Genomic DNA, 24,315 nt, shown 5'->3' with positions numbered 1-24,315 from the left:
AGGGCCACTGAAGGACTTCGTTCTAGAGATTCCACACTGGCAGATGTAGTCGGTGATCTCCCTTTTCCACAGGACAGGACAGTATGGGCACACATCAAGTCTCACACTCACTCTCAAGTAAGTGCTATGGGAGATGCCAAGATTAATAAGAGCATTTCTTAGCATGCTGTAATAAAGAACTTCAGAATGCTGGGAACCCCAAAGAGAAAGCCTAGAGTTAAACAGAAAGGCTAGATCTGGTGTCAGACACAATTTGACTCTGACCTGTATGTGTGTATGGCCTTGACTGCCTCCAGGACTCAATTTCCCCTTAGCTCAGTGGGGATAATGCCAACCCACCCAGTACCTTGGCTCATTTGAGAGGACAGGATGTCTTAACAGTCAGTGGGTGGCAGTTCTTTTAGCAAGAAAGGACAACAAATTCTTGAATCGATGTGGCTGTAAGGAGGAGGTAAAGCAGGTGCTCAGATAAGCATTAGGAAATAGTCCTCTGTAACACCAACCACGTGACAAGTGCAGATGGTGCCCCTCGCCATTCTCCATCAGCTAGTGTGGACTCAAACCAACACCCCAGTCATCTCTAAACACAGCATGTGCTGCTTTGGGGGCACAGGAGCTCCACCCTGGCTCTTGGACACAGGCTACATGGCCAGTTGTGGGAATTCCTCACAAAGCACAGATAGACATCACATGACCTTGGGGGCCTTTCTTTTCAACCCTGCAAGTTACTTTTAAAAACCCGAATGCGTTCCAGGACAGCCAGGGCTACACAGAGAAACCCTGTCTCAAAAAAGAAAAAAGAAAGAAAGAAAGAAAGAAAGAAAGAAAGAAAGAAAGGAAGGAAGGAAGGAAGGAAGGAAGGAAGAAAGAAAGAAAGCAAGCTGGAGAGATGACTCAGCAGTTAAGAGCACTTACTGCTCTTTATTCAAGAAGGCCAGCGTTCGGGTTACCAGCACCTATCTTAAAGGTTAAGGACTGCCTATAACAGCAGCTTCAAGACATCAGATGCTTGGATACCTTCTTCTGACATCCTTGGGCACCAGGCACATATGTGGTGTGTGTATATGTGTGTATATATTTATATGTATATGCATATATGTATGTGGGCAAAACACTCATACAGAAGATAAAATGAAACTTTTTTTTAAAAATTGAATTAAATATGTTTCATGTACCCACAGAACATATTGGTAGGCAATTCGGATAACAGTTTTTCTAGTGCCATGGAAAAACCATGCCTAGAAAGCCAAGGCCCACTAAACTGGACTAATGAGCAAGTATAGACCAATAAAGAACACGATGCTCAGAGAAGCTGGAATTCTGGGAGGCTTGGAGACTTCCAAAAATAACATCCAAAGTTTTGCTAGGACATGAAGGTCATGTGCTGCATGGCCTGAGGACTGCAGCCCTCGCTAACTTTAGTGTCAGCTTCTCTACAACAGTGTGCTTGGTGCAGACCATTTATTGGCAACTGCAGCATGGCTTGCTTACTTGCAGCACAGGTTCCAGAACATGGAGTTACTTGCAAACACTTTGCTGTATGGAGCATTACATGGGTTAGTACACGCGAGGGAAGAATAAAGAGGCTCTATGGGAGAAGAGAACGGTGGGGCCCTGAGAAGGAACAACGAGAGGACTGCGCACAGAGCAAGTCTGAACAAGCAAACAGGAGCAGGAGTGGGAGACGATCAAAATGATCTCCATAAGAAAAGGACAAATAAACCTGGTGGTGGTGGCGCACACCTTTAATCCCAGCACTGGGAGGCGGATTTCTGAGTTTGAAGCCAGCCTAATCTACAAAGTGAGTTCCAAGACATCCAGGGCTACACAGAGAAACCCTGTCTTGAAAAAAACCAAGGGGAAAAAAAAAAAAAAAGAAAGAAAAGAAATAGCAGCTGAAATGATCTCTTTCAACAAACAATTGATCTTCAACAAAACTATCAAATGGATCAATTTACAAGTGGCTGTTATCAGATGGGGAGACAGCACTGAGCATCCAAAGACTCTGCCACTCACCCTAATTAAGACGTGGAGAAGACAAATTGAAACATCACCAATTCTAACACGCAAACCAAATTCTGCCCTTGGGAATTTCAATTTCAGGCCTGTGCTTAAAATCTATGTGCATTAACTCTGACAGCATATCAGAAAACATGACACATGTCTCCTGATCACCCTAAATACAACCTCCAAAAACCATTCAAGTTTGAAAAATATGTGTCAAGCTGTTTCTAAATAAACCAGCAACTAACACAACAACTTGCATTCATGCAAGTTCTTTTCTTCATGGGGGAAGGGGTTTGAGTGGCAAAATAATCAGAGACATGGTATGTAAGGGCAGACTATATATAGTATGTTGCTAGCCTTATTAACAGAACCTGATGCCTTTTGGAGAGCTCCTCCTTATTCTCAGATGCGGCTAAAAGAACTAAGAGTTTCAAAAATTCAAGGTCAGAATGGGCTACACGAGAACCTACATCCAAAGACAAGAAAAAGACTTTAAAAATTTTTTTATTGTATGTGAATAGATGGTTTGCCAGCATGTATATCTGTGCACCACATGTATGTTTGGTGCCAGTGGGGGCTACAAGAGGGCATCAGAGACCCTGGAACTATAATTATAGGTGCTTATGAGCCTCCGCATGGGTGCTTGGAATTGGACTCAGGTCCCCTGGAAAAGCATCCAGTACTCTTAACCACGGAGTCATTTCTCCAGCCCAAAAAATAATTAAAATAGAAAATAATTATAAAGTGCCATAGTAACTTATTTATTTTATTTACATGAGTATACTGTAGCTGTCTTCAGACACACTGGAAGAGGGCATCAGATCCCATTACAGATAGCTGTGAGCCACCATGTGGTTGCTGGAATTGAACTCAGGACCTCTGGAAGAGGAGTAAGTGCTCTTAACCTCTAAGCCATCTCTCCAGTTCACCATGGTAATTTCTGCACAAAACACATAATGCTCATTAGCTCATGTATTCTTTGACTATAAGTAGTTATGCAAAGAACATGTGTGTAGAAAAATATGTAAAAGGATAGGTAACAATAAAAATATTTGCGCTATAAAAAAATTCATCAGGGCTTTGGAGATGGCTCAGTAGATAAAAGATTTGTGGTACAAGCAAGAAGATTTGCATTTGGATCCCCCAAAACCCACGGAAAGCGGGCATGGTAATGCTTACTTAGCATGTGGCTAGCACCTCCAGGCTCCTACAATGAAGTGAGATGGAAGGAAGAGATTCAAGACTACCCAGGGCTTGTCAGCTAGGGATCCTGGCATACAAAGCAATTAACACAAGAGAGTGTCTCCAACAAATCAGAAGGTATAGACCAACACCTGAGACCGCCTCTGACCTCCGTATGCCCACCATGCATGCATGCACACACATTCATGTGCATACGTATATGCTATATTGTTTTCACCATCATCAATAAGATTAGCATGGACACAGATTCTGAAGCCCTGAAGGAGAGCTTAGTTTGATTCCAAGAGTATGGTCTGGTAACGGGGCTGATGCTAACACAGCAGCAGGGCAGTGCGACATATAAGCCTTGCACTCTGAGAGCCCGGAACTCCATATGCCCAGCCCTAATTAGCATGTGATACCCGGCAGCTTCTGAACCACCCTAGGGAGATGTTTTCTTGTCTTTAACACAGAGCTAATAAGACCTACCTCATATGCAAATGAGGCCAAGTCCACGGCCCAGAAGAGTGTATGCTTAGTAACTATGTGCAGACAGGATCATTAGTAGCACATACATCTGAAGGAAAAAGTACACTTACAAGTCAAAGGACGATCCTAAGGCACAAGAAATGGCCACACTGTAATAGATGGATGTTCGTCTTCCACCACCACAGAATGATTCCTCTCTGACAACAAGCAGGCCATCCCATTCTCTGTGTGGTCACCTATACTGTGCTATAAAGAACCAAAAGGATCCATCCCAAAAACATTCTCCTAGAAGGGGAAAAAGCCATACAGTTTCAGCAACAGCAAGACCTTGTTTCAAAAAGGAAGAGGAGGAACGGCAGCGGCAGCAATAGCAGGCTCCTGCAGTGGTTTCAGACTGAGCAGACTCCAGATAGAAGTGACAGACTAAAACCAAAACAAGCCAAGCCCAGAGTTATACAGCTAGGATCTGCAGACAGATGGCAACAGTAAGGCAAGCTTTGAGTTTCTAGAATGGTTGATAATAAACTCAAAATAAAAACAATCCTGTTATTCCACCATGATCTTCAGACACAGACTGCCATAAAATCAGGATGCTTCTGGCATCAAATATTATGAAAGCATATTGTTTTCAGCTTCCTATGTTAGGTAAAAAGTAGTTTTCTACGAGTTGTCAAAATAATAAATCAGTTTTAATCATTCTGTATAATTGAGCAAAAGTTTAAAAAAAATGTTGTTCACTCCCTTCTATGGGAACATAAACAGTGTCAGAAGAAGAAAACTCTCGGCGCTGCTTTCTTAGATACCTGGATTAGAATGATCACCCTTTGAGATGTCTTTGTGTTCCTCAAATCCCCAAACCAAGCCACCCCGAGCAGCTGCTCACTGGCCAACTGGTCTGCAGATTTCAGTGGACAACAAAAGGTTACCTTAATTCAATAAGATAATCAGCACACAGTTCCCCACCACCCAGAGTCTTACCATCTGCAAGGCGGCAGAGCCAAATGCCTATAAAACAACTGGCAGCATGCAGACAGGTCCTTGTGTCTCTTGTGTCAGTGAAACTTCTCTTAGCAACAGCTAAAAAGAAACTGAACTTAAGAGAGAAAGAGGGGGAAAAAGAAAGAGGGGGAGAGGGAGAGAGAGAGAGAGAGAGAGAACGGACGGAAAACCTTAAGCCATCACGATCCAAAAAGTTGTTATTCTAAGGCCACTAAGGTTCACCAGCCAGATGGGTAATATGTTTTATTCAATTACATCTTGTATGAGGATAACAAAGCTCAAGGCAGACATGATCTGGATCTTGTCTTTGTTCAAGAACCTTCCAAGTTACAACAGGCATTCAGTGTGTACATATAAGTTTGTATGTGTGACTGTTTGTGAGTGTGTGTCTGTATGTAAGTATATGTGTGTGTATGTTAGAAAGATAATCGAAGACCTAATCACAAGAGCAACTTCAAAGCCAGAGACTAGTATCAATTTAGGCTGCAACATGACATCTCTACACCAACCAGGTACTAAACTCCTCTCCAAGCTTGGTAACAAGTGCCTTTTTACCTGCAGCCACGTATTCTAGTTACATCTGCTTCCCAGTGTGCAGGAAAACTGTCAACCCTACAGAACTTAGCTGTAGTATACATAGGAAACACTATTATACCCCTCACTATGATCACTGGTTTTTCACATTTCTGCCTCTTTTCTATCTTATGCTCACACCCATCACTTATTCGTGTTGTGATGTTTGCTGAACCACCCGACAGTGCGCTCAGACACCCTGGCACGTCAGCATGAAACCCTTTAGGAGGACTCTCCTAACTCACAGGGATAAAGACTCACATGACAAACATCATTACCACACTGAAGAGCACACACCATTGATGCCATTAACCTCTGGCCCAACCTCCCATACACACATTTATCACCTAAACGTTGTTTATACGTTGTATATACATGGCTCAGTGGTTAAGGGTACATGTGTAAGGTACCCCAGCTCAGCCACCAGTGCCCAAGTAACAATGCCTGGAACCCTAGCTCTATGAGATCCTGTGCTTCTGTTCTTTGCAGGCACTGTTACTCAAAATATGCGCACACTATACACACTCACATACACTTAATTAAAACCAAATAAATTTAGCCATGCACGCTACACGTGCCTTTAATCCCAGCATTTGGAAGGCAGGCAGGAGGCTCTCTGTGAGCAAGGCCAGTCTGGTCTACATTAAGAGTTCCAGGTCTTCCAGGGCTACATAGTAAGACCTTATCTAAAAACTTAAATAATTAAAATAAAATAAACATTTTAAAGCCCCTAGGAAAATGAGAGTGGGGTGGAAAGGAAATAGAAGATCTGACTTATCTAAGATCTTTTGGAACAATGGGGAAAATAAACAAGTATAATTATTCATGAAGACTGAAAAACCTAATAAAGGAGCCTGGCCTACTTAGCAGGTAATAAAACACATTCTGAAGCTACAGTAGCTAAAACCCTGTGGTGAAGGTGCATGCACTGACAGTTCAGGGCGCTAAACCACAGAGCCTCAAAAGAAACTCAAACACACAGGTTTAGTTTAGGAGAAAGATGGAATTTCATATACAGAAGAATAAAGAGATTACTCAACGAATGGTAACGGGACAGCTGGGCTGCCATCTGAAAAGATAATAAAGTAAAATTGGATTCCTACCTCATTCCTTAGAGTAAAATAAACTCCAGATGGATCAAAAGCTCAATAATAAAAAGTGAAAACAGAAAAACATTGGAAGAAAACACATGGATTTTGTTTTTCTCGTCATCTTGCGGAAGAACAGGCCTATGCACAAAATGAACCTCAGAGGCCATAAAAGAGATGGGATTGCTTTTCAGCCGATAAACAAGACTACAGTTAAACTGTGTACGCCCTCTAACCTGGCTACTGACATCAGGGTATGTGAAGGATTCATCAATATTCACAAAAGGACAGAAGGAGGCTTCAGATCTCCAGAGTCTATCACTGACTAAAAAGAACATACATTGCTTTATGATCTAGTCTGGCCTCTAATAGCACATGCTCCATTACGCACACATGAAAAGCTATCTTTTATTTTTTTAAAGAAAAAAGCCACAGGTGTATGGAGTATCTTTGGAAAATGATGACAGGCTGTCTATGAGGCTAAGGTGCTTGCTTCTCAGTATCCATCTATCCATCAGTCACTAACAGTTAGTGGAGGTTTTGTTTCCACCAGACTCTCTCTGTGTAACCCTGCTTGTCCTGCAATGTGTTCTTTAGACCAGGCTGGCCTCAAACTCAGAGATTTTGCCTGCCTCAGCTTCCTGAGTGCTGGGATTAGAGACACCACCATCTGGCTTCCATTGATGGTTCTTAAAATGCACCCAGTGATGGGAAGGTATATGCCATGCAGGGAAGGAATAAATCCTAAGGTGACATGATAAGGAGGCTCTCTAAGCTATTTATACTCAGGTGCCTCAGAAGAAAAACTGGAAGCATCAATTTATTTTAAAGAATGAAAAAAAGAGCTGGGTATGGTGTTTTACACCTGTTATCCCAGAACTTAGGAGGTAGACAGGACCGGGAATTCAAGGTCAGCCTCAGCTATATGAAGTCAGCCTGGGCAACATTAGACCCTTTCTCAAAATAACTGAAAAACTACTAAAAATAACAATAGAAAGAAAAAAACTAATGAAAGTATTAAACTTTGCTAAACTTTCCAATTGTAACATTTTTTTTGAATTATGAGCAAGTAATTATTAACTTTCTAAACTCATATTCCTTTCCTTTGTCTAGGGTGTGGGGGGCAATAGCACACCATGATTGAGGTGTGGGTGGGTGGGTAAGGGTGAGAGAGGGTGAGAGAGGGTGAGAGGGAGAGAAAGAGAAACCCCAAATCTTGACAAAAATCTCAGGCTAGAGAAATGGTTTACTGTCTAAAAGCACTTCCTGCTCTTTCAAAGTTCAATTCTCAGGCTTCCCAGGCACTGGCTCATAATCACCTCCATTATATACCTCCATAAGGATCCAACTCCTCTAGCTCCTGTGGGTAGCTACACACACACACACACACACACACACAAATAATTAAAATAAATATTTTGGAGAAAGGGTTCTCAATAAGTTTCCCAGGCTGGACTTGAATTTGATATCCCCTGCCTCAGCCCCCTTAAGTAGCTAAGACTTCAGGCCTATAACACATAGCACAACTATAACTCAGATTTTTGTTTACAAATTCATTTTTATGTATGAATATTTTGCCTGCATATGTATATGTGTGTATATGTATATATATACATATACACACATACACACATATACATACATACATACACCACACCCCATGCACTTGCCTGGTGCCGGCAGAAGTCAGAAGAGAGTGTCGGATCCCCGGGAACTGGAATTACTGATGTCTGTCAGCCATCTGTAGCCAAATAGGTGCTAGGAGCCAAACCCAGGTTATCTACAAGAGCAATACTGTAACTCAGATTTTTTTGTTTGTTTGTTTGTTTGTTTGTCTGTTTTTTTGGTTTTGGTTTTTTCGAGACAGGGTTTCTCTGTATAACCCTGGCTGTCCTGGAACTCACTTTGTAAACTAGGCTGGCCTCGAACTCAGAAATCCGCCTGCCTCTGCCTCCTGAGTGCTGGGATTAAAGGCATGTGCCACTAAGCCCAGCTTGTAACTCAGATTTTTAAAACAGGATTTTGAAGCAAATAAGGCCCAGTTTATTGGGTCTTTTATTTTTATTTTAACAAGGTTTCATTTAGCCCATGCTAGTATAAACCTACTGTATAAGAGATACTGGCCTTATCACCCTTATCATCCTGCCTCTACCTCCCTCTACATGGTATTAAAGCCACAAAAATTTAGAACCAGCAGACAGACAGTCTTATCCATCACCTCCTTAAAATACAGTGAGAGTGGCATTTAGCCTCCATCATCCTGGGCCTCAGCTCTCTTCACTGTTGTTTACAGTGTGCCCACCAATCCACAGATGCCCTGTTGCAGGACGCCTATATTGATTTTAAACAACACCTAACCCTAATTAATAACAGCCTAAACATGGACTAGAGAGAAGACCCAGCTTGCTGCTCTTTCAGAAAACCCAAATTCAACTCCCAGCAGCCTGCTATCAGGAGGTTCACAACTGCTTGTAGCTCCAGCTCAAGAGCTCCAATAGGGGGACAGCTCAAGCGTTAAGAACACACGCTGCCCTTGTAGAGGTCCTGGAATCAGTTCCTAGCACAAGGCAGATTACAAACATCTGTAATTCGAGTTCCATGGATCTGATGCTCTCTTTCAGCCTCTATGGGCACGCAGGCGGTACACTTACATATGCAAGCAAAACATTAATAAACTTAAAATAAAAATAAAATAAATGTAAAAAAAAGTAAGGCTAATGAGATTGCCCAGCAGATAAGAAGTATTTGCCATGCAAGCCTAATGACCTGAGTTTGAGCCCCAGAACCTACAGGAGAGCACTAACCCCTAAAAGTTATACTCTGACCTCTATGTATGCACTGTAGCATGCATGTACCAGCACATACGTCATCTTCACACATAACACTAATAGATAAAAATTGAAAATAAAAAAATTTCAATCACTCTGAAAATGAAGGGGTCCCAGCTGTGATCTTGACAGGTTTCTACTAGCTGTTTAAATTACCATTCCAACATGGCTTCTCTTTGAAATTCCCACAGGGCCCGGCACAGGTTTTGCACATTATGAGAACAGACTTGTGTTGATTTGACCCAAATGAAGAGATTGGGGCAGAATGTGGGCAAACGCACCCCAGGCAGCCTGAATCCCAAGAGTCCTGTGCCCGCTCCAGCACCGCCCATGGAGGTCCCCCTCTTCTTTGGCCCATGTGTTTTCCTGTAAGATTTACCTGCTTAGCAGCTCTCACAGACACTCAGGATTCATGTAAAATTATTTTGTAAGCTAGCTAGCTTGCTTCCTTCCTTCCTTGTTTGTTTGTTTTTCATGACAGGGTATTTTCTGTGTAGCCCTGGCTGTCCCAGGTACTAGCATGCACTACCACAGCCAGCTCTACTTTCAATCATAAGAACATTACAATGTGTTTAAATGAGTATCCTCGTATATAGTTTTCTATGATCTTCAAACACAACGTAAACTACCAAGCATATACATGTTATAGGCACAAACACATTTGTTTTCAATCATGCCTGTTTGCTTTCATTGAATGCCACAGACTTGATAGGAAAATTAAAAATGGTCCCCAAAACAAACTATGAACTTCGGGAGGACTGAGAATTTTCTCACAGGATATACACAAGAGTACTTTAAAAAAAAAAAAAAAGTGGTGCTCTCAGTCATAACTATTTATTTCATTTTGCTCTGAATTTCTGAAATGCTTGCAAAATACATACAATTTGCACCTGATCAGTGTTCTCCAAGCTGCCTGCAGGCTTGTGTTCATACATTAGCAAGATTTATTGCTAACCAACATACCATGCTAAATTGAAATCAAGATACTACACAATTTTCCAATACAGAGGTGATTTTATAAGTTGGCACAAACGCTTTGGGGGGGATGTAATTGTTGGTATCGTGTTATACTCAGTAGCTGTGGAAAATGAGATAAACTGGAAGGTTTCAGAAGGTCAGAGCTCATCAGATGGAAAGATCGCAGCTTTTATCAGCTCTGGAAAGCACACTGATGATAGGCTAATAACTAAATAGTTGTTATTCTTCACCAACTGGCAACATTCGGTATTTCCAAAGCACTTCAGTTAAGGGCAACACCCGGGGAGATGCAGCCTCACTGTGAAGGGGAAGGAATCTATAGCCCCCTCCCCAAGGCCAGCCTGTGATTGCTGCTTGCTTCTCTGAATTTTTCTCAAAACAACAACATCATCAAAAGACACCTGTGTGATTTCTCTTCCAACTGTCCAGGGTCCTTAACTGAGGCTTGAGGTTGAAGCAGACATAAAATGCTTCCAAGATTGCTGAGTCTCTGAAGCACCGAACAGGACCGGTGACACACACACCTTTGATCCCAGCACTCTGAAGACAGTGGCAGGTGGATCTCTGGGAGTTCCAGGCCAGCCTGATGAACATACCTGGTCTACACAGGGAGTTCCAGGCCAGTCAGAGCCAACAGTGAGACACTACCTCAAAAATGAAGCTCTGGGACTCTGAGACTGCTCATGTGAAAACCTGAGTTTGATCCCTGGATTTCACCATGCAGAGAACCAAGCTATTCTTCGATTTATGTGCATGCCACACTTACACGTGCACAATAATTAAAATCTTTTGTTTCTAAAATTCATTTTTTATATGTAAGTGTTTACTGTGGAATGTGAGGGTCACACTGGGGCGTGTGTGGAGGTGAGAGGACAGCAGGCAGCAATCAGCCCCTTCCTACCCTGTGAGCTCCCGGGATTGAACTCCAGTCATGAGGCTCGGAGGCAAGTGCCTTCACATACTGAGACACGTCACTGGACTGTGATCTGTTTTTTTTTTTAATGTACTCTGTGGGCATTTAGCTTAAAAAAAATCTTTCTCTACAACTTTAAACGTGTTTCTCAAAAAATATTTTTTAAAGATTTATTTTATGTATATGGGTACACTGTAGCTGTCTTCAGACACACCAGAAGAAGCCTTTAGATTCCATTACAGGTGGTTGTGAGCCACCATGTGCTTGCTGGGAATTGAACTCAGGATCTCTGAAAGAGCAGTCAGTGCTCTTAACCCGCTGAGCCATTTCTCCAGCCCTCAGAAAATATTGTAAATCACAATCTAAGTCATGCCTTTAACATGAATACAACCTATCTCAAAAAAAAAAAAAAAAAAAAAATCTAAACATGAGGACCTGAGTTTCCAGAACCAGAGGTAAAAACCCAGAAGCAGGATCTAGCACAAGTGTACTCTCCGGATGCCAAAAGCTAAGATAGGAAAGAGTGTGAGTTCGAGGCCAGCCTAGGCTGCTACAGGTTCCTGGCCAGCCTAAATTTGCAGAGTAAGACACTGTCTCAAACCCTACTCCAGCCCCACAAACTTTCTAAACTATCCTGGTAAATTCATTTGTTAGTAAAGGGACACCGTCAAGCAGAGACAAAAGGCAGGCCCTGCTCCCCACCCTTAGAAATAATCAGGTCCTAGAACTCAGACAAGCAGACTCTAACCTGTGGCCAGCATCACATCCACAGAATGACCCATTCTCCCATAAGCATACACTGACTTATTATAAAATCTGAGTTGGGTAAAGCACTGTGCACCAAGGCAACACACGATGGCCACTCCCCCCCCAACCCCCCCAGCATCCTTACTTAAGGCCCAGGGCCTGTTTCATCTTTGTCCATGTAGTAACCTGGCAAATAGGAAAAAGGACTTACGTACTTTGTTTTGGTTTTTAATTTTTAAAGGAGTAGGTTTTATCTCTTCATTGTTTTGCTTTGCTTTTTGAGACAGGGTCTCAAGTATAGAGCCCAAGCTGGCCCTGAATTTGAATAAATCAGGCTTTGGCCTCCTGACAGCTGGGATTATAGTTATGCCCCGCCACTCCCAGGTAAGGAGGCTGGTTTGAAAAGTTAACTAATATTGACCATCTACACCAAAAGTAATCTATGCATCCTTTGAAGCCAGGCACCTATAGAGGAATGATCAGAGATGCCGCATTGCTGGTATTAAAGACAGGACAGGAACCAAGGGCAAACCAAGCAAACAGCCTAGGAGCTGGGAACAGAAGCGAGGAAACGAGGCTCAGCTAGAAAGTCATGCTGCTGTCATCCTCTACCGTGGTAAGAACTGTGTTAGACTTCCTAACCACAGAACCAAAGAATGACTGCAAGGCTTTAAATGCTAAGTGGATGTGAACAAAGCAGCAATGGAAAATTCAAACACACTGAACCAAAGGTTAGTCACATGGCCTCAAGCCTGCACTGAGCACTTACTAGTCACAAAGGGGAGAAGGGCTTCGTCTACAAAGGAAGATCTGGAAGCTGAAAATGTACCTCTGTGGTGTAAGGCTTGTATAGCATTCAGGAAGCCCTGTGTCCAAATCTCCAGGGAAAGTATCAGCTCCAGATATCCTACAGGACAACTCTTCAAAACTGGCAATGTCTCCAGAAATAGCAAAAAGGTTGTTCTCTGCTAAGAGTCATTATGACCAAATGCCACTTGTGAACTTTGCTGAGTCCTAAATCAAGTTATAAATAACATTAAGACTCGTTTGAGAAAATACAACTCTTGGTAAACCCTCTGGCTTCACTTTTGAAGTGTTTACGTGAGTGATGGTGCTGATCTATACAGGAGGTCGTTTTCTTTTTCTTTTTTTTTTAAAGATTTATTTATTTAATATATATAAGTACACTGTAGCTGTCTTCAGACACTCCAGAAGAGGGAGTCAGATCTTGTTACAGATGGTTGTGAGCCACCATGTGGTTGCTGGGATTTGAACTCAGGACCTCTGGAAGAGCAGTCGGTGCTCTTAACCACTGAGCCATCTCTCCAGCCCAGGAGGTCGTTTTCATTCCTCGCTAAATATTTAAGAATGTAACATAATGATGTCTGCCATTTATATTCCAATAATTCATCCAAACTTATCTTCTGTTTGACTTCTTTGTTATTGTTTTGTCTTAAAACAGAGTCTTTCTCTATAAAACTCTGCAGTCCTGAACTCATGTCTGTAAATCAGGCTGGCCTTGAAGGCAGATCCACCCTCCTCTGCCTCCCAAGTACCAGAAATTAAGGGTTTGAGCTACCAAACTAAGCTCAAAAATTATACATATACACATTCATTTATTCATTTTCTCTTTCTTTCTAGAAGAGAAAGAAAAGGTATAGTACTAACAGTTGTTGAAAGAATGTGGCATGTATCATTCAGACAGTACAACTTTTTAAATTACAAAGGTAAGGAAGAAGGCGTGCCCTGGATCCCTCCACTACCCACCTTTCTTCCCAGGTCCCTTACATACTGCCCAGGGTGCAATGAACAGCTGGTGTTCTTCAGCTGGCCTCCACACTTCCACAAGCACATACTATTTGCTGCGGGTTTACTCACAATTCAAGCTCAATAGCTAAAATCTGATTTTGTTATAAGAGAGAAACACATGACTAAAATTCCAGAAAAACAGGTCAACCATGAGGACAGAGTCATCTTTGACGACCTTATTACAGGGATTAGTTTGTGCCTTCTTCTCTTCTGCCATTTCTCTTGTTCCATATAATCTTTACATTCTTATTTTGAGCTTCATCCTTTCTATTTATGCCTGGAGAGAGAGTCACAAGCACGGCAGGAAACTGGACAAAAAACAGGACTGGTGGCATCAGGAGCTACTACAGAAACCACACCGCCTTTGGCTCCCAGCCCTAGTACTGGGAAGATCACAGGCAGCCTGGACCCAGGCTCTCCTCCTTCTCCCTGCACTCCATATGGCAGCTGTCTGACATCAAAGAAGGTGGGAGAGATTCTCTACATTCTCCAGACTGTTCCCACTCCTTCCCTTGAATTGTGGAAGAATCCATGATGTCTCAATCAGCCCTTCCGCAATCCCTCCTTTCCTGAATGCTAAGAATGCTTAACCCCAAGTGAAGGGCTGCAGAGCAGAGGAGCAGCAGCAAGGAGGACTAACAGCAGGCCTCCCCGAGGAGGGAGAACACCAGCTAAATGTCACATGCCTTCCAGAATAGCACCAAGGAATAAAAACTGAACTTGTAAATGAAATTAGGTTGCTCTTTTGAACTGCCAGTCTAGCTAGACAGGAAAAGGCCCAGCATGGTTTCTATGAGTGCCTATGCTGTTCTTAATAGGGAGGACACAATCAAGCCAAAGCAAACATCTGTTAACCAGTCAAGTCTGTTAATGAAACAATACTGCAGCTGGTTTATCAAAGATCAAAAGTGGAGCAAATTAGGAAAGGGATGTTTGAACAAAGATGGTTTCTGAAGAATAGCAGCTCAAGAATTTTAAACCCACTTGTCAAATTAACACAGTTCCCTCCTGGATCCCCTCGGAGCACTGATCAGGGTTTGCCCTGACCTCTGTAGAGACCAGCTTCGGTTTAATCCAACGTTGTTTCATCTAATACTTCTTTCTGTCTCATTCCACACTCTCAAAAACATAACCTTTCATAAACAAAATACAATGTACGCTGTGCACTACATCACAGCCTACTAATTACGATGTTTACTTTTATAAAGATCAACAACAATAGGCAGTTTCCCAGTCCTGGCAACTTCGCAGCAAAGTGTTTCCTACCCACGCAGAAGCATCAGTGCACGGCAAGGCCACCCCTTCCTCTGAGGCACATGGACCAACTTCCTGCCACTGCCTGGAAGCAGCAAGAGCACCCACATGCAAACACGCACGCACTTTCCTCCCGGTCTTGCAGACAGAGTGCCATCAGCAGATTACATGGCTGGCTCATTTGCTAACTCTTATCTGGTAAGCTAATTGCTGTTTATGTGAAATATTAATGGATAGGAGAGATGAAAGGCCCGAGAAGATTTCAGATTCCTATTTTAAATCTTGGTGTGACTGGAAAACAATTTTACCAAATCTACTCTAGTTTAATGTTCAAGACTTAAAAAATGAAGCATAGAAACACAACAAAATCATGGATTTTTACAAGCAAAATTGTCATCTCAATGATAAAAACAATTATATCTCCCATGTGTTAGTGATAACATACAAAGATAAAATAGATTTAAAAAAAAAACACAACAACTCAGACTTCCATTTTGAGAACATTTAAAGTGTATCATCTGCTGAAGTCTGGAGGAAAAAAATAAAAATAAAATCTTTGCCATTCAAGATAAAATCAGAATAAATCAGCAAACAACACATAACTGTTAAAATAACCTCAAAGCTAAAAATACTGACTTTCTTGGTACTAAAAGTATCACAGCGTAGGAACAAGGCTCCGTAGGAGTTTTTGCCTAATGAGCATAAGGTCTTCTATTCTATTCCCAGCAACACACACGCGCGCAGTTATAAAGTCATGTAGGTACAGAGAGTACAAGTATCAATTCCTCAAAGTTGGTGCTCCTCAGGACAGGATTAGTGTTGTGGGAAAGGCATCAAAAACATCAAGCACACCTAAGATCTAAAGAGTTACAGGAATGTCCACCACGCCCTCTACAATCAAACCTTCCGACACGACGCTGTTGCTCTCCAGAAGCTACTTCAAGAAGCCTAGACAAGTTCTATCTTGATAACAGTTCAAAAGTAGAACAAGCTGCCATGCTTCAAGTGCAATAGAAAGACCCAGTCACTCACTTCATCTTCCGCTTGACCTGGCTGCCTAGCTGGAGAAGTCCAAGAGCTCCGCGGTGACTGGACCGGTACTGCCCAACGGCAAAGGCTGCCCTGGCGCACTGCACCCTTCTAAAGAACTTCTCGAGCTTAATTACAGGAACAACAGGATCCACAAGCTTGCTTCCCTGACCTTGGAACTGTGAGCATTGATCCACCTGATCTTTTACACTGTAATAGGTTTCACCATTCTAAAACCGACTTTTTATCCATGTCAATGCCAAAATTCAGAGAATTTTGAAAAGCATATTTCATAATATTTAAGGCTGTATATTCAACTTCCAGTTGGATACATATAGCTAAATATTCTTTGAGAACAACGAGTCTTTGATACAAAGCACATGAACTGAAGTCAACATAAAAAGACACTGACTGGGACTCTAATTGAGACCCTTCACAAAGTACCAACTAAAAAATTCCCAGAGGCAAGATGAGGGATAAGGGGTTAGAGAAAAGAAAGCAGCAAAAACAATGTAAAATGTAAAATCTGTGGTCTGGTGACTGAATCTGACATAGGATGGGACTGTGTCTCTTTTCTTTTCTCTTTCTTTCTTTCTTTCTTTCTTTCTTTCTTTCTTTCTTTCTTTCTTTCTTTCTTTTTTTGAGACAAGTTTTCTCTGTGTAGCCCTGGCTGTCCTGGAACTCACTCTGTAGACCAGGCTGGCCTCAAATTCAGAAATCCACCTGCCTCTGCCTTCCCAGTGCTGGGATTAAAGGCGTGGCCACCATGCCCGGTGGGACTGTCTCTCTGCACAGGAATCCTTCACAAGGTCACACCGCCCTGCCCACAGTGCCCAAACACATTTCGGGGGGGGGGGGGGGGGGGGCATGACAGTGTCACATGATCTTAGCACTTGGGAGGCTGAGGCAGAAGAATTAGGCCAGCCTGGGCTACATAATATATCTGGAGTTCCCCTACTTTACAGTGCACTGGAAATACACAAAGATTTGACCTTCAATAAATTTTAGGATGATACTCTCAACAAAGTGAAATACTAAGGAATCTGCTTAAAATTGAACTAAACTGACTTTATAAAAATGCTAAAGCCCAGATGTGCAAATGGAATCTTACTGCTACAAAGTGTGATAACTGAAGTCTCTCAGAATATTTGACTTTCCAAAGTCCTCATAATCTGACCTAATTGAGCTTTACCACTTTTAATGAGAAACATTAATACTATCCTTTAGGAGTTCCCGTGCCCAGTCAAAGATAAAGTTTTATCTTCAGTGGTTTAATTCATTTTCCTATCATCTCAGCAGAGAAAGGTTTCTTAAATAAATATCAAGACTTTCATGCTAAGAAGGGAGAATAGTGATCCCTGATTAGAATTCCAGAGTCTCAGAAGAGCTGACGTACATGCCAGGAAGCCGAGGCCTCCTATGTTAGCTTCCACTGTGCCCCTCCTGCACAGGAGTGAGGATGCTGTTAAATCTAATGAGGCACAGACTTCCCTGCTGCATTTCCAGTTTGATGATATTATAAACCGCACTTGCTTGGGGAAAAAAAAAAAAAGTAAGAAGCCCATCCCAACTACCAGATTTCAAATGCTGGCAGTCTATTTGCTGGAGGAAAACTGTTTCTGACCTACTGAAGAACTGCAAGAGAGACCTCCACCATTCATGAATAGCCCCGGGGCTGACTAAGATACCGCCCAGAACAAATGAGCCCTGGACTCAGGACTATCTGGGTGGACTCTCAGCCTGACTGTTCACCAGTTCTACTGACCTTGAACAAAAAGCGTCCGCTTTGCTCTGCAGTTTTTCCATCTGCAAAAAGTAGGGCACCGATCTACCTCTCTTCCAGTAACTATGAGTCAGGAGCTAAGTGCGAACTACTTGGAAGACACCAGCATTTACGCTTACAATACATTAGCTGCTATTTTTATTTTCTCTTTTACAATGACATTCAACTTCTCAAAGGTAATCACAATAACAGCTTCTTTAAAAGACTATTTTATCAAACTATAGTTAAGACTGCACCATCCTGGAACAGTCTCCATTCACATCCTAAATTCTGCCAAGCACGCAGACATACCTGAAATTCCAGCTCTATTGAGGCTAAGGTAAAAGGACCAAAATTCAAAGCCAGCCTGGGAAACTAAGTGAAACCTTGTCCCAATATTTTTTTTTTTTTAAATGAAATCGGGGATGGAGCGATGGTGCAGTGGGTATAGTACTCACCTCACAAGCACGAGAATCTGAGTTCAGATCCCCAGCACTCAAGAAAACAAGGCTGGCTACAGTGGGTGCCCGTCTGGAATCCTATCTCTGAGAAGGTGGGTATATTACTTGGCAGCCCATATAGCCAGTGACAAATCCTATCTCAAAAATTACAGTGGAGAGCAATAGAGGAAGACATCCAACATTTAAAAAGAAAGCCAGGGATGGTGGTGCACACCTTTAATGCCAGCACTCAGGAGGCAGAAGCAGGAAGATTTCTGTAAGTTGAGGCCAGCATGATCTGCATAAAGCATTCAGGGCCAGCCATCACTACTGTAGAGTGAGATCCTGTCTCAAAAAGGGGGAGGGGGCTCTCTGCTAACTACAGAGTTCCAAGACAGTCTGCGCTACACACATAATGAGATTTTATCTAAAAAATAACATGTTTGTATGTATGTGTGCATGCATATTAATATTAGGTTGAGGCTAGATTGCTCACTAATAAAATACCATCAAAATCTTATTATGATTACTTGATACAATTAATCCCCAAATTTTATCAACTAAATATTCTGGAGCATGTTTTCTCAATTTTCCTTGTTAAATAACGATGCTAACTGGACAGCTAAAAGATCTACATCCTAGAAAAAGCAACTGCAATTGCATGCTAAGCAATAAATGTCTCAGTTCTCTCTCCTAGACTCTTTCAAACATGAATTTTGCCTTTAGACTAAAAATAGTTCTGTACAGATGCTGCCTGAAGAGAAAAGATAAGGCTAGCAAGAAATGATGAGCAAGGTTGCAGAGAAGGAGGGGAGCTTTGGAGAACCTGTCCTGCCCGCTCCAGACCCAGAAAATGCCTCCCTCCAGAGTCTACAATTATTCATAAAGACACAAAACTGGCCACAGTGCCTGAATGGAGACCATGTCCCTGATAATTATGCAACTTTGCCATGGCCGAGGATAAAAAATAAAGATAATCAAGCTTATGAAGGAATGGCTCTGGATTCCCTTAAAGAATTCCACCTCAGCACTCAGAAGCAAAAGCAGGAGAGTCTGTGTTTGAGGCCAGCCTGGGCTAAATTCAGAGCTCCAGAACAGCCAGGTATCTCTAAAGAATTCAGTAAAGATTTAAACTGTTTTTAATTTTAAAAAAAAGATTCAAGGAGAAACAGGTATCTAAATGGCTGTGTTCAGGAATTCAAATAAGTCATTTTCTGTAATTTTTTAAAAGTATAGAATAGTTTATCTAGGGCATGGGGACGGGAGTTAAGAGGGTAGCAGAGGCAGAGAAAGGCAGAGAGAAGGAGAGAGGGGGAGGGGAATGGGGAGCAAGGGGGGGGGGCAAGAGTAAGAGAGAGGCAAGAGCTAAGAGCCTGTCGTTTTTTAAAGGACAGTTATGAAGAAAATTTCATAGTTTACTTCATTTTTGATACATCCACAATCAATGAATAAATAAATGTTGTGGGAGACCAAGAAGGTATGAACACAGCTAAGAAATCCATTCTAGACTTCAGATACCTGTGTGAAGGGTCTTCCTTAGTTCAGAGGTAGGCCCCTACTAGGTAAGCAAAAAAGGGAAACGGCCCATTTCATGAGTTCTTTGTACCAGAAGAACAGAAGCAAACCAGTTTTGCTAATACTTGGGTCTCATAGGAGCTGAGACAAAATGAAGGCCTCGTCATGGGAACAGGCAGACACCCTTCCCACAGAGCCTGACACCTGGCTTTCAATACTTCTCAGCAAGCAGCTTACAGGCACAGTCGCTTCCTATTCACGATGCTCAATGTCATCCTATCGATGAGTGCACTTGACCAAAAGTTGGGAAAGGAATACAAAACCTGGAGGACCTGACTTGCAATCTGCTGTTCTACTTCAGCATGACTTTGGGAAATTAATTCAGTAAGTTTAAAATAAAACAAAGAAAATCACACCCAACTGAAGACTTAAAAATCTCAGCAGAAACAAAACTCTGTCACACACTTACAATGCTATAAAACTAACATAAAGCCTTGGGCCATCAATCAACACAGCTCAGTGGTAAAGTTGCTGCCTATCAACCTGAGTTTGATCTCCAGGACCTACCGAGTGGAAGGAAAGAACACCTGCAACTGTCCCCAGACCTCCTCATGTGCACTAGGGCTCGCAGGTATGTGTGCACACAAACACAAAAATAGACAAATACACCAAACACACACTGACCACTGACAATAAATGGCTTTAAACAGAAGGGATTTAGGTCACACATTATGCAAAGATTCTCAGTATTAAAATAAGTATGGAGGTTTTTCTCTCTACAATTAAGGGAAGAAAAACTCCCACACTTTCCTTTCTTGGGCTTGAAGAAGGTAGATTCAAGTTTACCTGGTAGTTACAACATAAAGCAAGTCAGGTGAGTATTATGTTAACTATTAGCCACTGAAGAAACCCTCAATGTGTCATAAAATGATGTTTAAACAATCATGCTATGAAACATCCTAATATAAATTATAAAAACCAGCTTCAAGGCACAAACAACTGATCTTTTCAAACTCCATTCAGATCTTCCGTCCACATCGGTAGTTCTCAGCCTCCTAATGCTGGGACCGTTTAATACAGCCAACTATAAAATTATTCTTTATATACTATAATTTTGCTACTGTTATGAATTGTAATGTAACTATTTGGGGAGATAGATGTTTGCCGAAAGGGTTGGGACCCACAGGCTGAGCACGCCTAAGTGGAAGCGAAAGGTAAAACAGTAATATCTCCAGGGCGTCGATACCGCCGGGCTCACTCACCTGGTCTTTCTCATGGGGTAGAAGGCTGACGGGCGGGAGTGAGGACGGAAAAGCACTGGGGTACTGGGGCGCCCCTTTGCCATCTGAGCTCCCACTATTGACCCTGTACTGTGGTCCTTCCTTCAGTAACCTCCCATTGTTCACAGCACGCTTGGCCCCTAGCCGCAACCTCTGCTGAAAGGCTGGATGGTTGGTGGTGCCTGTAAGATCACTCTGGCTTCTCAGATACTTCTCAATGTTCTTCAAGGAGGAGCCGTTTGGCTCCTCAAGGCCTTCGATTGCTCTCTTTAAAAGTTTATTCCAATCCACATTGCGTAGATCATTACACGGCGGTCCTTTGGACCCCTTGGTTGGCTTGGGGAAAGTGCCCGGTTTAACCGATGAAAAACGCCCAGGATTGTCTGGGTCCTTATATGAAGCAAGGCCTTTGTTGGTGACTTTGAGAACGGAGCCATCCTGAACACTAAGTTCCAGCTGTTCCGAGACTGTTTTCTTGTCCAACCCATGGGACGTGCTGACCGCATGGCAGATCCTCTCTTCTGAGGGCCGCTGCTTCTGCTTCTTGATTTTCTGCACTGCTTCAAGAATCCACTCTGTGTAAAGTGGGTTTGCAAGTTTTACCATGGTTGACAAATGGCTTCTCCAACACAGACGTTACCCATAGAGATTCGCCTTGTACTTAACACAACCTGCACATTCCAAAGTCACAATTCAACACAAGGGCAGAGGATCCCAGCCCATGTGAAGCAACAGCATAGGGACAACCATCCTTAAAGAGAGGACTGACTGCCAGGCAACGTGGAGAGTTGTCTTAGTTCACCAATGGGAAGGACTGCACTCTTCAAGTGAAAGACATCTTTAGGAAACCAAGACCTTAAAGGATAAAAAGAGAGAGAGAGAGAAAAGACTCTTAATAATGAAACTTGTAAAAATAAAGATTTCTCAGCATTATTCTTTATCAGGTACAAAACTAACACACTGAAAGGCAGGTACTGTGCAATCCAGCCACAGGACAACTCTGTGCAACCAGGCACTAGGTGCACTCTGTGCACGACTTTGTTTTTAGGATTTTATTTACACATAATAACTTAAGAGACCACATCTGTCAAACAGGCTTGAGATGACTCAGTGGTAAAGGCACCTGCTCCACCTGAGTTCAACCCCTAGAACCCACACAGTGAAAGGAAAGACCTCTCCCCCCAAACTCGTCTGCCCTCTATGCACACACTGTGGGATATGCTGCCCCAAACCTCTCAAAGTACAAAACAAGTTAAAACATGGAAAATCTGAGTCCTGTTATCAAAATTATAATCATGTGAAAGCAGTCTAAGGTACATGTCTACCAGAGATATAAAATAAATATAAAAAAGGAACAATAGTGCACGCCTTTAATTCCAGCACCCAGAAGGCTGAGACAGGAACATCTTTGTTTGAAGAAGACCGTGGTCTACAAGGGAGTCTAAAGCCAGTGGAGAGCTACACAGTGAAACTGTATCCAAACAAAAAGAACTTAAGACAAGACACAGTAAAGCTGAGCTGAGCTAGGTCACAGAGGGAAATTTCCAACCTCGCCATCTGTATGGGATCAGGGCACTCTGGTGCTCTGCTCTGCGTAGCATCTGTGTATGGCACAGGCTGGCAAACTGAAATGAATACAAGTAAATACCCCTTCACCTTTTAATAACGCAGTATTCTACTTATCTTAACACCTGTTCCAGCTCATCCCACAGCTCAACAGAAAGACAATCCCTACAAACCTGACTCCAGCTGGCCAGGGCAGCAGTGCGCTCAGACTTCTGCTCTCCAATCTGGTACTGATACAATACCGGCCCAGGAACTGGGCCAGACCTACTGCTCTCCAGTAATGTCTCCATCTCAGCCCACTCTATCCAGATGACAGCGTGTTCATACATAGCACCATTTTGCTAGGTGTAATATAATAGCATAAGCATGGGATCTTAGCATTTAAGAGGTTGCAGGAAGACTGAGAGTTTGAGGCCAGTCTCAGCTACATAAAACTGTCTTTTTATCCAAATAAACAACCACCACCCAAAAACATCATGTAATCGCCAGCATAACTATAAATGTAAGTGGCTTGAGAGGATGTAGCAATGAACAGCTCAAGGGACATCATTTTGGAATCTGAGCCCAATCCAGTTCTCACCTGTGCCTTAGCCGCCTGCTTCAGCTAGTTCTGCCTCTGCAGAGACACTGATAAGGCTCTGGTCCCCAGCCCTATTACTACCTCGTGGAGAAGTACAAGACCTAAGCTTGAGTCGCTTTCCCTACAGGCAGCATACAGACAGTATTCCTACTTACCAATGGGGAAAGTTCCAAGACCACCAGCAGAGGCCTAGATCAGAGATACTGTACCTGATACATATTGTACTACCTTGCTTTAGTTTTTTCTTGTACACACACAATAACGATACTTTAATTTACAAATCAGGTACAACAGAAATGAACAACAATAAAATAAAAAATGCTAACAATATACCATAATAAAGGTAATTTAAAAATTACAAAGAAAAAAATATTGTTCACTTCCCAAGTTTTGTGGGGTCAGCTGATGGTAACTAAAAGCATAGTTAAGAATGGCACTTACTATTTAAAACACAGTTCCAACTATTATCATAGATGTCTACTAAGTTCAGTGTCTACAGATCTTGAAGGGGGTCTCACAAAACACAAAACCAAAGTCTTATGGTTGCTAATTTAGGGATTTACCCAAAGATAGAAATTTCAAATTCTGCCAGGCGTGGTGGCGCACACCTTTACTCCCAGCACTCAGGAGGCAGAGGCAGGCGGATTTCTGAGTTCGAGGCCAGTCTGGTCTACAGAGTGAGTTCCAGGACAGCCAGGGCTACATAGAAAAACCCTGTAAAAAACAAACAAACAAAAAAAACAAACAAAAAAGAAAAGAAATTTCAAATTCTTTAGATAGACACTAAAGAACAACATTAGTACTCAGAGCCCGGAGCTCCTGCAAGAGTGGCCCACGCAGCTCCTGAGCACGGCCTGAAAGGGCCTTCTCAGCACATCACCAGTCAGCTCGCCACGTTTCCCTGAGATTCAGAAATGGGAAGCTGATGAGACTTAGCAGTCATCCAGTCCACTTCTCAGCTGCCCAGTACAAGATCTTTGGCCAATCTCCCTAACAGCCCACCAAATCTTTGGAGGCAGCTCAATGCACCACTGAAAGGAAGCTGGAGACATAATTAATTTGCTCACAGAAGCAAGCCTCCACCTTCCTATGATTCTGACACACAAGTTGAGTTCCCCAGGAATAATCCCAAGATTTCTTCAATATGACAGGCCCTCAAATACTTGAAAATAATTATCTTTTAAAAACCACTATCAATCTCCCCCACCTCTACCCCTCCCTAAATAAACACTGCTATCCTAGCTCCTTCAACCTTTTACATCCTAGATCTCTAACC

General features: G+C 42.4%; 1 protein-coding gene across 10 annotated transcripts in view; it reads right to left on the bottom strand.

Annotated features, from left to right (window-relative positions):
• Kat6b (K(lysine) acetyltransferase 6B) overlaps positions 1 to 24,315 on the bottom strand; it is a 173,263-nt gene that overhangs the window by 134,105 nt on the left and 14,843 nt on the right. For all 10 annotated transcript variants that reach the window (XM_006519265.4, XM_006519264.4, NM_001205241.1 and 7 more), the window contains exon 2: positions 20,876 to 21,748. In XM_006519265.4, the coding sequence (XP_006519328.1) occupies positions 20,876 to 21,499 (624 nt within the window). In that variant the 5' untranslated portion in view covers positions 21,500 to 21,748. The remainder of the gene's footprint in view (positions 1 to 20,875; positions 21,749 to 24,315) is intronic.

The sequence above is a fragment of the Mus musculus genome, chromosome 14 (genome assembly GCF_000001635.26).
Source record: "Mus musculus strain C57BL/6J chromosome 14, GRCm38.p6 C57BL/6J".
NCBI classification, from domain to species: Eukaryota; Metazoa; Chordata; class Mammalia; order Rodentia; family Muridae; genus Mus; species Mus musculus.
Note: the sequence above shows the minus strand (reverse complement) of the source record. Positions and strands in the feature narration are given on the sequence as shown.